Raw genomic sequence first — 16,157 nt, 5'->3', positions numbered from 1 at the left:
AGACCTTATTTTAGAAATGATGTTAGATAGGGAGAGGCAACTCATCTTTATCGAAAACTGAAGAGGCTGATTCAGGAACAGATCCTCAGTAGTTTTCGTTAGTAAAGTCATTGCTTCGGTTGCATTTGTTAGAAGCATGCATTACCTCAAATTTGGGGATAGGTACATTCTGAGACATACTGTGAGAGGTCCCAGGTCCTTCCTCAGTCATTTTTATGTTTAGGGGTTACATTTGAGCCTTCATTCCTGTTATATTGTAGGTGACAGAAAAGACAGGAGGTATGTCTTGGGGACAGGGAGACTTCTGTTTTTATACGCAGGTTATGTTTAACACAAGCTCTTGGAGAGCAGTCTTAGATAAACAGAAGTTGCCTAGCACTCCACAATCTTGAGGATAGTGATTACACTAAATGTAATCTGAGGATAGTGAGTACGTTTCCTTAACAATAAAACGTGTTCGAGTGGCAGCAGCAGAATCCATGCCTCTTCTCCTGGAATGTGCAAGAGTTCGTGGTCCTGAGTATCTCACACAGATGTGGCATTTTATGTGTGATGCTCTAATCAAGGCCATTGGCACAGAACCAGATTCAGATGTCCTCTCAGAAATAATGCACTCTTTTGCAAAGGTAAATATTTTTCTCTTCAAAAATATGTATAAGACTGTGTGTCCATTTATTAGTCTTGCTAAATAAATGGGATTTATTTTTATGCTGTAACAGAAATTTTTCTTTTTCTGTCAAAAATGTTTAATATTTTGGTGCTTTCACTCTTTTTGTTTTTCTTTCTTTTCAAGAGTAGCTCTTCTTGTATTCTGGTCTTCATTAGTTTCCATCATCATTACCTGGTAATCCAACTACAGAAACTTGGCTGTCATCATCCAAGTCATGTCTAGTTTCTGTCCTGTTCTCTCTCCCCTAAATTCCCTTCTGTTTTTTGCCGTATCTCTTCTTTTTGCTGTTGAAAGAGCCTCACTTGGTCTATTCCAGAAGCCATTCCTTCTTTTGCTCATAGTTCATTCGCCTTTCCTCAAGCATTGACTTGCTCTTTGAGTCACTCCCCTTCCCATATTCTTGGTCATCTCCATTGCTCACAGCTCCATAGCTTGCTCCACAGTTTGGTTTAAAAATTCTTTATTTGTCCCCATTTACGCTCCTGAAGTTCAGATTTTCTTTTATTTTTCCAAAGACCGCATGCTTCCATGTCTTTGCCTGTATCATTCCCTCCGCCTATAATAGCCTTTCTCCAGCGCCATCTTTGTACAGAGTATGCATGTAGTAACTGAGCTCCTTAGAAGCTGGTCCTTTCCATCTTTGAATCCGCAGCATCCACCGTAATTCCTGGCACTTAAGACGTGCTCAGGACATGTTTAAAGGAAAAATATTTTTTAAATTCTTCTCTTTAAAATACTGGCATCGTAGCAAATACAAACCAAGTAGATTTACTCATTTAATCATTAATCTTCCAGGGTACTGAGTTATGTTAATTTTTCTCACACCTCCATCTGATTTTTTGTATTTTGGGGGGCTGCGTTGGGTCATTGTTGCTGCTTCTCATTGCAGTGGCTTCTCTTGTTGTGGAGCACGTGCTCTAGGTGCACGGGCTTCAGTAGCTGTGGCTCGCGGGTTCTAGAGCGCAGGCTCAGTAGTTGTGGCGCACGGGCTTAGTTGCTCCGCGGCTTGTGGGATCTTCCCGGACCAGGGCTCGAACCCGGTCACCTGTATTGGCAGGTGGATTCTTAACCACTGTGCCACCAGGGAAGTCCCTCCCTCTGATTCTTAATGGAGTTTAACTTTTGACTCCAAAAACACTTAAATCTTATGAGTTGCTTTCTTTCCTCAACCTCGTTTTAGTGCATTGAAGTCATGGGAGATGGATGCCTTAATAATGAACACTTTGAAGAGTTGGGAGGTATATTGAAAGCTAAACTTGAAGAACATTTTAAAAATCAAGAATTGCGGCAAGGTAAGTTTTCCATGCTTTTATTTCTGAATGTAATCCTTGACCATTTTGGCGACCATTTAAAGACATTTATTTGGGTGTGTTTTAGTTAAAAGACAAGATGAAGACTATGATGAACAGGTGGAAGAATCACTACAAGATGAGGTAAATTATTCCATTTAGAACTTAATTTACACGACCATTTGCATCTGGAGGATAATGCTTAAGTTTCTGATTCATCTGACTTCTCATAAGATGTACTTCTTATTAATCTTTAGTAGAAAAATCTGACATGTATTTCATTGATTAATTTAGAGAATAAGTCATTTGAAATTAGCTGATTTGTGTTTTGGATGCTTTGTGTGTATTTTGTTGCAATGGCCTCACATATGAAAGCACCTTGAAGCTCACCTCGTATTTTCTTCTGCTCTCACTACGATCTTGTGTATTTGGTGGTGCTTTCGCCATTTAAAGATGAGTGAACTCAAACTCAGATGTTGAATGACTGCCTACAGCCGCACTGTCGACAGTCTCATGCTTAAGGCCAGATCTTTGTATAACGCCAGCTGTCTTTCCACTGGACCACAGAATTGTGCAAATTTCCCCATAAATAATATGCATGCAGTGGTTGACACAATTCTTCACATTGTTAGTCAGTTCTCTCACCATCAAACCACTTGATGCCATCAAACATATTTCAGCTGTGTGTTTAGGGTCTGTCACGTGGCATGTGGCCATCTGGTGGGCCGGTGCTGACATGTGCCGGCCATCCCAGTCCTCTGCAGGGTGCTCACACGCTGACACACACATTGTTCCCAGGGACGTAGATAACTCACCCCACATCTCCCCACCATCCTGCTCCCAAACCAGAAACATTCTTGCAGAAAACAAAAAAATAGTAAAGTAAAATCACTTTTGTTTCAGATCTTTGAGATTTGGGTTAATTTTTCAACTGTATATTTTGAATATATTCCAAGAAAAGTATTTGCAATAAGTGCAATACTTACCACACTCCTTCCTTTCTTTCCATAGCCAGACAAGAGACATCACTGGGGTGACCTCAGTTTCTGGACTCTTGCTATGCCCTTAAGAAAGTGAAGAGAAATTTAATTTTGTACTTCTCTTATGTTTTGTATAATAAATGTTACTATTAATAATAGTAGGGATACTTTTTAAATACATATGGGTATGTATGTGTTTGTTTTTTTTAGGATGATAATGATGTTTATATTCTGACCAAAGTGTCAGACATTTTACACTCAATATTCAGTAGCTACAAGGAAAAAGTGTTACCGTGGTTTGAACAGCTGCTTCCGTTAATTGTCAACCTAATTGTAAGTGTTACCTCTTTTTGACAATTATTTTAGATAGTTGACCTGGAAATCTTTCCTTACAGCATTTGAAAACTTACACTTTCAAGTCAGAATGGATCATAGAAATCATGGTTTCCACTGTACCTCTTTAATTTACCAAGTTTATTGCATTGCCCTGGATATTTTCTCCTTCAGTATATGCTTGAAGTTTACTAATTAGGTTTTCCATAGTTCAACTAATTTATAATACAGTCTGAAGGCATAGAACTGATTTTTTTTATTTCAGATTATCTATACCCTGCTGAATTAACAAATGGAAAAAAAAATGGTTGCAGGTTTTTGTTTTTCAGTAGACACTAGAAAATTCCGTTTTGATCCCTACTATGTACCACCAGCAATCAGATTCTGGATGATAGCCTTATATATTCAATTTTAAAAATGTATTATAAATTATAAGCAGTCATCAGATATTTATGGGGTTTTTTGGATTTCAATTTTGTGTTTTATGATATTTAGTACTGCAGTGTCTTTTTTTAAATGATTTAGGCCCATATGACATCCTGTTGAATCAGTACTATAAAGTTAAATCTTTGCAGCTTTTACCATTGTTGTGTTTTTTAAATATAGCATTGCCATTATCTTTTTTGTAAAGTAAATGTATATACATAGCTGCTGCTGTCAGTTCTTCCTGGTACTTGGTAATGTCAGATTGTGGAATTCTATAACAAATCACCCAAGTCTTTTAAACCTATACTTTATTAAATCTATGTAGTACTTTGAGGGTTGTTATTCACAAGAACTGATTGTTACTGTGTTCTTTTTCATTACCTATATCAGGAATATCCATGTAAGATGACAGCCTATAGTGAATAAGTGTTTCTTTACGATCTCTTTTTCTTGTTGTTCCATTAGTTCATGTCTTTTATTAACTAATACACAGTGACTTCTGGTTTGTTGAAACAATATGTCAGACAACATTTGCCACAGTAATGTCTGTCAAAGTGGCTGGCCGTAAAAACTCCAGCACCACATTCATCTGAATAGTCAAAGCTTAAAGGAGTATCTCTTTTGTAGTGTCTACATAGACCGTGGCCAGATAGACAGTGGGGCTTGTGCATCTTTGATGATGTCATAGAACACTGTAGTCCAGCCTCATTTAAATATGCAGAATATTTCATAAGGCCAATGCTCCAATACACATGTGACAGCAGCCCAGAAGTCAGGCAAGCAGCTGCGTATGGCCTGGGAGTCATGGCACAGTACGGCGGAGACAACTATCGTCCTTTTTGTACAGGTACTTTTGTTTGTTACGTTATGTGCATCTCATCCCAGGCATCCCTGTTATCCCTGCCTTGCTTCCCCCCACCCCCGCACACCGCCCGCCCCGGCAAACATACACTGCTTCATTCTCTTTTCCTTTTTCAAACACCTTACTGTAGCACTTAGGAGTTTACCGCCCTCATGCTCGTAGAAATGGAAGTGAAATCTGAGTGGGGCCACAGCCTCCTCACCTCAGTCCCAGGGTACAGTCCACTTGGGGCTTGGAGGGCATACTTTTAAAACATGTTGGCGTCCCTGTAAGTTCAGCACGGGAGTATAGCTGGGCGGCTTTCAGAAGCTGCGGTACACCGAGGTGATCAGGAGTGTGAATCTGGAGGCTGCTAACCTCCTGGGCCTACAGATTAGTGGGGTGCAGGTGCTCCTGAGCACGCCAGGGCAACCCCCCTTTCCCCGTGTCTGGTTCTGTAGTCACAAAAACAAACATTTCTTGCACTTGAACATTGCCTCACTATAATTCATACCTGGACCAGAGATAAGAAATATTTATGGGCATTTGCATGAAAATGTGAGACTTTAAATGACTTTTTTTCAAATGCTTATTTTAGAAGCACTTCCACTGCTGGTAAGAGTTATTCAGTCTGCTGATTCTAAGACCAAAGAAAATATCAATGCTACAGAGAACTGCATCTCGGCAGTAGGGAAAATTATGAAGTTCAAGCCTGATTGTGTGAACGTTGAAGAAGTCCTCCCACATTGGCTGTCTTGGCTTCCACTACATGAGGATAAAGAAGAAGCTGTTCAGACTTTCAATTATCTTTGCGACCTGATTGAAAGGTAAGAAATGGGACAGGTAGGCCTTATTTCCTTCCCTTCACGTAACACAGTGCTTCCTGTGCACAGCTTCCAGGTGTATAGGTTATAATAATACTGTCTTTATAAATCAGGTTAAGAAGCTGCCGTATCACAGTTAAGAGTGCCGTATAAGCACATCTAATTTTGAGTTATTCTTTATGGAACTCAGTTCAACAGATCATTATAGAATGTGATGTTCAAGGAAGGTTCTGTTCTGTCTCCCACCCCACTCATTCATTCATCCATTCACTCACTAGCTTTACTGAGGTATAATTGACATACCATTCATTAGTAGAATGGGATCAAAGAACATTGTTAGTGCTATTTTTTGACCCTCTGAAATACTAGTGTTTTTCTTTGGATTAAAAAATCAGTGGTACAAGGGAAATATACCAGACGGGCAGTCAGGATCTAGCCCCAGACCTCTGTCATTAATAGTATTATTTTATGCCTGTGAGTATAGCTAAGAATTGCAGCAACCTTGGAGGTTATAGAAGCTATCAAATCAAAGGCATGTTCATTGGTGGTCTGTTTTTCTAAGTCCAAGTTCCCCTAGGACTGGATCTGGGCTCTGGCACTATTAATTACTCCTTTTAGTTCATAAATAAATCCAACGGCTACAACCACTCATCTCCTGGAGTTTGTAGAAACAGGCCAATGGCTATATTCCCTCATGCCTGTTTAAGTTCTCATTCACACAAATACTGGGAGTCTTCACAGGTAGGACATCATCATTAAGGAATGTAGCAGCCATCCTGGAGACGCCTACCTGCGCCTGCCTCTGCAGTGGCCACTTCTCCATCACGCTGTTCAATCACCTCCCTTGGAGATGACTACTCTGGAATTTTCTTAATGAAAAACGCTGGATTCTAATTAGATTCACTGTTAGGTTTCTTTCCATTAAACTTGACTGGAGCTTCTTTCCCGGCTTACATTTAGAATGCCTGTATTATCTTTTTGAACTTCAGATTTACTTTAGAAACCATTCTGCAGTGTCTAAATAAAATTTGTGTTAAGGAACTGTTCTTAGTAATATCTTGGGTTTTTTTTTTAACATATATATATAAAATTTACATGGGAAGAAACTGAAAAGCCAGTAAGTAAAATTAGCTGGTTTTCCTCCTACTGAATCTAAAAGGCAGTTGATTTTAGTGAGTACATAATCATTGTATAAAGACATAATAACAAAATTCAGTGTTGGGGGAAAGGTGTAGAAAAGTATGAGTGCTTCAGTGATTTCCTATTATAATTTTCATTTACAGTGGTTGTCTTCTCTTTCTTTTTTCAGTAATCACCCAATCGTTCTTGGCCCTAACAATACCAATCTGCCCAAAATATTCAGTATAATTGCAGAAGGAGAAATGCATGAGGCAATTAAACATGAAGATCCCTGTGCCAAACGTCTGGCTAATGTAGTTCGCCAAGTGCAGGTAAGCTGGTTTGGTTAAACTGGGGAAGAAGAACTAAAAAATTACTTGGTTTTGGCTTTTTTTTCATATTCTTCTCTATTAGAGGAAGGAAGTAGAAATCCAACTAGCTAAGGAAATTTCATTTTTATATTCTCTTGTCATCAAGCCTCAAATGGATTATACTTATTATAATCTACCCATATATTCTCACTATTTATTAAAACTAAAACCTGTATCTTAAATCTGAGACTAGCACATACTCATTGTGTAGTTTTTCTGCATATCTGTGAAGAAAAAAACATGAGATTTTAATAGTAATAAAACTGTCAGCTACCAATGACTTTTCCTACCTAAATTCATGTGTATAGATTACCTGAACGTGTCAGCTAAAGTGTAGCTTTATCAATGCAAAAATGAGAAAACTTACTGTAAATGAAATAAACTTTATAGAAATGAAAAGATTTCTTGCTTTTACAATGATGTTCATCAAGCTAATCTACTGGAAAGAAGGTATTTTGGCATTATTTCAGTCTACCTAATGATGATTATTAAGATACTTCCCAGTGACCATTTTCGCCGAATCTAAATGTGTGACAATGTTCTTTCCCTAGACTTCTGGAGGACTGTGGACTGAATGCATAGCACAGCTCAGTCCCGAGCAGCAGGCAGCCATACAGGAGCTCCTGAACTCTGCCTGAAGGGCCTTAATATCACCACCAGAAAACTAACTCCAAATAAACGTTTACCCTTTTGTTTAGGTTTCTTTGTTTTGTTTTTGAGCAAAAGAGAACGGTAGAGTTGTGTGTAGGCCATTCTTCTGCAAAGCCACAACAGCAGGAAGAGAAGCCCTGGGTTTCAGGGTGGTGTTTAAGTGGATTTCTCCCACACCACTGAGGAAGTCCCATGAGCCCTGCAGTAGCACTGAAGAGTATTTTTCTATTGGTATAACCCACCCATGTGAAGGTGAAAGGGAAATTAAATTTTCTCACTAGATATAAGGAGATTTAAGACAAAACAGCTTTAAGATCAGTTCCTCAACATTAGATGTGTGTTGAAACAAGTTGCTGTACACCTAGTGTTAATTCTATTAATTGGAGTGTGAGTCTTTCTGTACGGTAGAAAGAAGCCTTTTACCCAGCAAACTAGTAGATCCAAAAATTGAAAAAAAGCTGAAGACAAAAACAACAAGCATGAAGATGTTATTTTATGTCACTTTCGATTCTTTTCCCCAAAAGGCTTATGCAGTGACTCAGTTTGGAAAGCTTTTCAGCTTCCAGCCCTTGAATGTGAAGTGTCGTTGGCATGTCTGGCAGTAGTCTCATTCACTCCTCAATAAACAACGTTGAAATACGAAAGAAGTTTGTGTAAAAATTTAGTACTGTCTGGCTTTGATTCATTTAATGTTTTTAATATAAGAATAATCTAGTATTTTTTAAAGGAATAAGGATGGCTCTGAATTTTGTTTCCCCCTGATATTTTCCTCGTGCAATTCAAAGTTAAAAGCATCTAGTTTTTACCATCTTCCACTTTAATTTAAACTAAGTTATGATACACCCACTCTGTTCACAATTGGTGTGCAGACTTCAGTCGTTTTAAAGCTAGCATTGTTCCTGTTAGAAAAAAAGACTTGGCTTAGTATTTTTATTGCAAATTGTAATTGCTGTGGAGCCACATGCAACTTTTAATTTTATGATAAGTATTATGGCTAAAATTATTTACTGATAAATTCAGTAAAATGTGTGAATGTGTTTTGCTTTATGTATTAACCTCATAGCAGTAAATGACTTGCTGTTGTTTCTTTAAATAATTTTTCTAAGAGGTCTTATTAGATTTCTGTTGAAACTCCAGTGTTAACATTTTTATAGTTTGTACTGAATTTAACCGTGATACAAAAATGAATTTTATGCCTAGATCAGAATTTAAAATTAAAGGTTTTTTCTTTAAATGATTTGCATTACTTTATTAAAACTAGGGCTTCCCTGGTGGCGCAGTGGTTGAGAGTCCGCCTGCCGATGCAGGGGACGCGGGTTCGTGCCCCGGTCCGGGAAGAACCCACATGCCGCATAGCGGCTGGGCCCGTGAACCATGGCCACTGAGCCTGCGCGTCTGGAGCCTGTGCTCCGCAACGGGAGAGGCCACAACAGTGAGAGGCCCGCGTACCGCAAAGAAAAAAGAAAAAAAAAACAACTAAATCTGAAATGGAATGGAAAGTAGAATAAATTATATTAAGATGGTTTGGTTGGGGGCAAATAGCCCTCACGTATATTTTGTTTCCGGCCCAGAAGCTTTGGTATCTCGCAGGACAAACACCATGTTGAGTGACTTCTCTAGTAAGATCATTGCTTTCAGTGGGTACCTGTGTGACGCTCAACGTGTGTGGGGAAATTTGAACCTGCTTTATATTCTGTCTTCCTGTCGGAGTAAAAATGTGGTAGTTCGACCCCTCTGTACTTCCTGAGATAGAATGCTGTTTGGAAATCCCATTCGCGTGCTGATGCCAAACAACTGGAGCAATTCAGGTTTGCTTTTTTAAAATTTATTACACTACTTAAAATGTTAAAAATGTGGTGTGCTCACCTAAGTTGAGATGGAAGTATGGTCAGAAGATGGGTGCATAGTTTTCGGCGAGTCTAGTGTTTGCAGAGCACTGTCCTAAGCACTTACGGCATATGGCAAAGAACCTCGTAGCTTCAAGTTCAAACATTAGTGGGGAAAGTCAGAAGATGTACCCATCAGAGGGGTCTAAGGTCCCTGAAAGAATCAATTGCAGACTGACTACATCCTTCTGGATAGAAGTAGGAAAACAAGTAATTGGAGTTGAATCAAGTTAATCAGGGAAGGTCAGTTTTAAAGACTTGATGTGACATGATCCTGAAACTCATAACTGATTGTAACACGAACTAACAATTCTTTGGGATTATCTGGGGCGATACCTCATTTTGTCTATACGAGATGAAAATTCATGTTTTTTTCCTTTTGTATCAAATTTAGTGGCCTTGCATGTCAGCCAGTAATTATATATTTATGAATCCGAGCTATTTCTGGAGGAAAAAAACGTGTGTGGCCCTTACATTTTCTGGATATTTTGTGACATAGAGGGTTACGTTATGTGCACAAGTGTCAGAAGTTTTTAGCATAACTCATTTGGAATATTTTTTTAACGCTAAATCTAAAGAAAAGCAAAATTGTCTTAAAGCTAGTTTGACATTTCTGTAATGAGAGGCAACTTTATCGTAACTCTGTAGCTGTAGTTTGACTAACAAAACCATCAGTAAATGCATAAGCAAATAAACATTCTCCATGTACCTGGTCCCATAATAGCTAGCTAAAGAGCTAGCTAAATGATTTACTTAGTACCGCATCATTCTGCCGACGAGTATTGCATCAAACAGTCTGGCTCTGAGCTTGTACCATGGAAATCACTTTGTACCTCTCATCTCTCTGCCTCAAAGGAGTGATAGCCAAAATCTGCCATCTTTCATCTTCTTAGTCCCAGAAGTATGAAGGTTTAGAAGAAAGTGAATTACCTGCAAGGAGTGGGCTTGGATTATTACTTCCAACACTTGAACTTCTGACCAGGTGACAGGGAGGTGGGCGGTTAACTCTAAAACCATCCTGGACTGACTCTCCCCCCACTTTTTTTTTTCTCACACAATCTGGAATCCTGACAGTCAGTTGCTAGACAATACTTGGGCATATTATATTTTCTATGTATGTTGTATATTTGAGTGGATGAACGCAAACACTTTGAAGATAAATTATAGCTAAGTTATTCATTTCTAAGAAATGAACCCCAAAGCAGTGTGATAAGTTCTTATGTAAAACTCCACAAAAAAATGTTTTTTTTCAAATTCCAGTTAGAGTAGCAGAATATAATTCTGAAATGTGTGTCGGTGATTCCTTGTATGGTTCTTGATCTTATACATGTCTGTCCTTTTAACTAGCATTCAGATTGTAATGGAAATCAAGTCCGGTGCCATTTGCTATAGATTAAAAATTAGTTCCCCTGCTTCTCTTAGAGGTTTTGTAACAAATAGGTACAGAGTGTAAGTTTTGAGTTACAACCTGACAGCAATCCTGTGGTCTTAAGGTACATCGTGAAAGAAAGTGATGTTGAATGGTTAAGAGCAGGGGTCAGCAAACTTCTGTAAAGGACTGGGTGGTAAATATTTTAGGCTTTGCCCCTAGGATCTTCATCACAACTACTTAGCTGCTTTTTTAGACAATACTCAACAAACGGGTGTGGCTGTGTCCCAGGAGACTACAGAGACAGGCTGGCACCTGATGAAAACCTTTGCTCGGGTTCCAAAATCTCACTGTACACGTTCTGAGACTTTGGACAGGTTAACTTAACCTCTGTACCTCAGTTGCCTTCTTTTTAAAATGGGAATAATAATAGTACCCACATTATAGAGGATTTAAATGAATTTAGAAGTCAGGCATGGTGTTAGCTATCATCGCTTACGTTCTCTTAATTTTTCAAAATCAAGTATTTTTTTTTTGCAAATTCTCTGAAGAGCCTCGGTGTTGAGAGGAAGCCTAGGAAGTTGTGAAAAGTATCAGCAGCTTTGCCGAGTCTGCGGAGTTGTACCATGAGTGTATTTGGCCGGTGGAAACGCAATTTTACTTGCTTGGCACCAAGGGACTGGTGTTGGAACATCCTCATCTGCACATGGCCCGGCCCCTAAATGCACCCATTACTTCATCTGCACCACGACCTGAAAAAGCAGCAGTTTGTCCCTGACCGGGGAAGAAGTTCCGTTGGACTCACCGTGAGCGCTGGTGGCTCTGTCCCCCAGACTCAGGGTCACCAGGGACTCGTCCTCACAGTGACTGGCAGGGGAGGCCCCGTGGTAGCCATCCAGGGGGACGAGCACTGGGGAGCCCGGCCCCACTGCTCACCATTCTGGACCCTTTGCAAGCCCCTCAGCCTCCCTGTGCCTCCGTTCTCACCTGTAAGGCAGTCCATCAACAGGACCTCCCGCACAGGGTGGCTGTGAGGTTTGAGGTGATAATATCCGTGAAGCCCCTAGATCAGTGCCTGGCGGTGTCAGTTTGCTATTATGAATACACACGTTTGAAGAGATGGAATTAAGTTTGGTTTACAACTGATGAACAACGTCATAAAATACTCCAGGGACAATGGGTGCAGCACTCATACCCAACAAGACAGGTACTCCGGTCAAGAGTTTTATTGAATTAAGCTGTGTAACAAAAACTGATGGCTTGAGGGCGAATGCTGAGCAAAATGCACGGGTGGTCTGCCTTCACGTAGGGACACATCAGAATTCAGAGCAATGGAAATAGAGGGTGTGGAGTGTGTAATAGAAGGAATCAGGGAAATAACGTTCATCAGTGCAAATAGGATGTGTATCCAGTGGCCTCGATCTAGGCATTCTAGCAGACTGCACCAGACACTCAAAATCTGGTCTCTCCTGGTCACTGAAAAGCCCACCCTGAGTGGAGGTCGTCTCTGCAGACTTGCCACCATGACTGGGGCTCTGTCACAGGGATGGCACAGAGGCGAGCATTTGGGACCAGCATGTAGCATGTGCTGCCTTGGTGGGCGAAGGTGCCAGCGGAGCAGAAAGGAAGGCTGGGCTCCAAGCCCTCTCCCCACGCCCACCTCTGGTTCCTGCCAGGGAGGGTACTGCTGCTAAGTCATTATTGGGTTGGCAGTGGAGAGAGAATGTACTAAGTTGTAGCACATTAACTTGGCCCCAATCCCTGAATGCAGTTACCCACTGTTTTTACCTCCTCGTAGGGCAGCTAGTGGCTGCTGCTTTCCACTCAATTTCACTCTCGCGGATTTTCTCTAACCCTCACCCCTTGGAGGAAAACTATGTAGTTTTAAACCGCCATTGAAATGAAGTAGAGCCCCCGTATGACCAGGAAATAGTGGAAGAATTTATAGGGTTATGACCCTATTTCATTTTCTTATGAAGAAACACACTGAAAGTTTATTATTAAAGGGCCAGAAAAGATGGTTCTCTTTTAGGAAAAATATGGCCCATCAGTGTTTTTAGTGTTTGTGAATTGGGTCTCACGGGGAAAGGTTACCACTACTATAAATGATCAATAAGCCATAAGACGGAAGCTCTTCCTGAAACTGCCGTTTCAAGAAGAAAGTAAGGATAAAATAGCAACACAAATTTGGAGACATAATGGATTGAAATAACATCGTTTCTTAAGAGAGCAGTAGCGAAGGAGCATAAGGCAGAAGGAAGGTTGCATTTGAGGATACTAACTCACTTTTTTGTGTCCCAAAAGGGATTGCTCCTTGCTCCCCTCCAAAGTGGAAACTTCAGGGTCTCTGTCAGCAGAGGCAGTGAGTGAGGGGCCCCTCCCTGGCCTTCAGAGATGCCACTCACCCTGCAGCCACTTGCTCTGCCCACACAGCCTGCCCAGCTGCAGTGCAGCGGCCGCCTCCTAGAAGTCATTCCCGAAGGCCTGCAAAGCTGGGGGGACGGTCAGACAGGCCTGATTCTACCCAAGCATCTGACTCTGGCCACCGTTCCCTTCAGCCCCAACTTCCTTCCCACCTGATAAGCGAGCCCTGGACCCACAGGCTTCCTGCCTGAAAACTGCAGCCTCCACCTGCAGGTAAGGCCTGTTTCCCTATACGTCCGCTTCTGCTTTATTATACAGTATAAGGAGAGCATTTGCTTCTTACCTAGTCCTGTTTCATTGCAAACGTCCCATCTTGGCCTTTGAGCTATCCGGAATAGATTACGTTATTTCCAAATAGTTTCTTTTGGATGCTCCAAAGGCTTCCTCTGATTTGTCTGTGGTGGAGGGCGGTGGTGAGGATTGCTTGGAATGATGTAACCAGAGTACAGCGTGCTCAGGGGACTTCCACTCTCTCTAGGGAGCATATGCAGGTAGTGCCTATTACTGTGACAGCTACACCCAGGCCCTGGGGACCAGCCCCCAATCATGCAAACATTCCAGAAACCAACCAAAATTGAGAACCTACTCATAATCTGAGCTTCCTGCGTCTGAACTCTTTGCTGGAAATACTGTAATTATTTATGAAAAAAAACCTTGACATATTTTCTCAGATCATGTGTTAGGAGCAAATGGGTAAGTAAGGGATGCTCTCTCCCTTTATTTCTCACACATGACAAAATTTATGGGTATTGTGAGGAAAAGTCCAAATTCTGGAGAGTCTTCAATTTTTTTTTTAAATTACTTTACACAAAGGGCCACCTGTACCTGGTTCAAAATTCAAGGTTTATAAAACATTATTCAGTGAAAAGTCTCTTCCCACGCTTGCTCCTCAGCCACCTCTGCCCAGCTCGCCTCACAAGGAGAACTTTGCAGAGTTGGTCCCACCAGAACATTTTTGCTTAATGCAATTCATAACCTTCTGGAAGGAAATTAGCATTTCTGATGAAATGCAGGTGTATTTTTCTATGGATATGAGTCGGGTTAAGAACTACTCTGAGGGCTTCCCTGGTGGCACAGTGGTTAAGAATCCGCCTGCCAATGCACGGGACACGGGTTCGAGCCCTGGTCCGGGAGAATCCCACATGCCGGGGAGCAACTAAGCCTGTGCACCACAACTACTGAGCCTGCGCTCTAGAGCCCGCAAGCCACAACTACTGAAGCCCGTGCGCCTAGAGCCCGTGCTCCACAACAAGAGAAGCCACCGCAATGAGAAGCCTTCGCACTGCAACAAAGAGTAGCCCCTACTCGCCGCGACTAGAGAAAGCCCAGGGGCAGCAATGAAGACCCAGCACAGCCAAAAATAAATAATTTATAAAAATTTTTTTAAAACGACTCTGAGAAACTACCCACCCTCCTAGGTAACCCAACCTGAATTCTTTAACGGGACATTTGGATTATCCCTTTTTTCCCCAATAAGTCAATAGTGATTAACCTAATATTTATTTATTTATTTATTTTGCCTTTAAATACCTCTGCTGTGAAAGAAATCCTTGAAATTGGCCAGCTCGAGGTCTGTGCCCTTGCAGTTTATAATAAAATTCCAACATAACTACATTGTCTGAAAATGATTTTTTTAAATATTCTCAGAAGGAAAAATTATGTTTTTATGTATGCTTCCAGGGTTATAAATATTCAAATGCCTTTTTGGAATAAAAGTAACATCATTTTGGCTAGGAATTAATTCTCAATATCCAACTCTATTAAAGATGGAGGATAAATATCTCTTGCCCTTTCCAATAAATGGGAGATATAAATTGATATGCACAGTTCTTGGTACCATCAAAATGTTAAAACTAGACCATTATATTGATTTAGGACCCCATTTCATCTTAAACTAAGTGACCTCAGGCTAAATATCCTTTTATTATTAAATCAGCACAAAAAGTTCCACTCTCTAGGGAGCATATTTTCAAGTATGCATTTTTATAAATTAATTATCCTGTCATTTCATTTTATTTTTTAAAATTTAATAACTTTTTTTTAATGTATGTATCTTTGTGGTTGCCTGCTATTTTTCTATAAAAAAGTCAGAGTTGACTTTTTAAATTATAATGTAAACAGAGGCACAGTTGCTTTGTGGCAAGTATGCAGATGATACTCATGAATGAAGTTCAGAAAACACTTGCTGAGGTTTGTAACGCAGTCACGTAGGTTCGAGAAGTTTTGTTCTACTTGGTTAGGAGAAATACAATGCAGTAATTATCCTGTCAGGTCAGATGAACAAAACTCAGCAAGAAAAATATGGCTCAGCCAGTGAGACCTTTGGAGGCATGAACCAGACAAAGACACCAGAACTGGACAGGTTTGGGGTGGGGGTGGGGAGTTACTTTTTATTCTAAAATAATTTCCAATTTATAGGAGAGTGTAAAAAAAAAAAAGTGTAAAAAAAAAAGGACAAAAAACTCCCATGTATCTTTTGTCTATATTTTAAAATATTGTGACATTTTCTCTCTGAATCCTTGGCGAGTGACAAAGACTGAGCTCTCTTCCTTCACCTACACCTCGACTTTTCAGACTGCCATGTTTGTCTCTACATTGTCCAGTTATAGCAAGAATCCTGCTAAGTCTGTCTAGCCACCCTGTAAACAGCGACATACAGTTTTTGTCTTTCTCTGACTTACTTCACCAAGCATAATACACTCTAGGTCCATCCATATTGTTGTAAATGGCAGAATTTCATTCTTTTTTATGGCTGTGTAATATTCCAGTTTCTATATATGTGTACTATGTCTTCTTTATCCATTCATCTGTTGATAAATACATGGGTTGCTTCTGTATCTTGGCTATTGTAAATAATGCTACTATGAACATTGGATGTACTTATCTTTTCAAATTAGTGTTTTCATTTTCTTTGGATGTAAATCCAGGAATGGGATTGCTATATGGTAGTTCTACTTTTAGTATTTCGAGGACC

At 40.3% G+C, this 16,157-nt stretch overlaps 1 protein-coding gene across 2 annotated transcripts in view; it reads left to right on the top strand.

Annotated features, from left to right (window-relative positions):
• Positions 1 to 8,168, top strand: part of IPO5 (importin 5) — a 45,958-nt gene extending 37,790 nt beyond the window's left edge. For both annotated transcript variants that reach the window (XM_033435107.2, XM_033435106.2), the window contains 8 exons: positions 454 to 626; positions 1,851 to 1,962; positions 2,048 to 2,103; positions 3,150 to 3,272; positions 4,326 to 4,545; positions 5,138 to 5,366; positions 6,673 to 6,814; positions 7,405 to 8,168. In XM_033435107.2, coding sequence (XP_033290998.1) covers positions 454 to 626; positions 1,851 to 1,962; positions 2,048 to 2,103; positions 3,150 to 3,272; positions 4,326 to 4,545; positions 5,138 to 5,366; positions 6,673 to 6,814; positions 7,405 to 7,491 — 1,142 coding nt within the window. In that variant the 3' untranslated portion in view covers positions 7,492 to 8,168. The remainder of the gene's footprint in view (positions 1 to 453; positions 627 to 1,850; positions 1,963 to 2,047; positions 2,104 to 3,149; positions 3,273 to 4,325; positions 4,546 to 5,137; positions 5,367 to 6,672; positions 6,815 to 7,404) is intronic.
• The last annotated feature ends 7,989 nt before the right edge of the window (positions 8,169 to 16,157 follow it).

The sequence above is a fragment of the Orcinus orca genome, chromosome 18, assembly GCF_937001465.1.
Source record: "Orcinus orca chromosome 18, mOrcOrc1.1, whole genome shotgun sequence".
Taxonomy (NCBI): domain Eukaryota; kingdom Metazoa; phylum Chordata; class Mammalia; order Artiodactyla; family Delphinidae; genus Orcinus; species Orcinus orca.
This window is presented reverse-complemented; position numbering and strand designations above follow the sequence as displayed.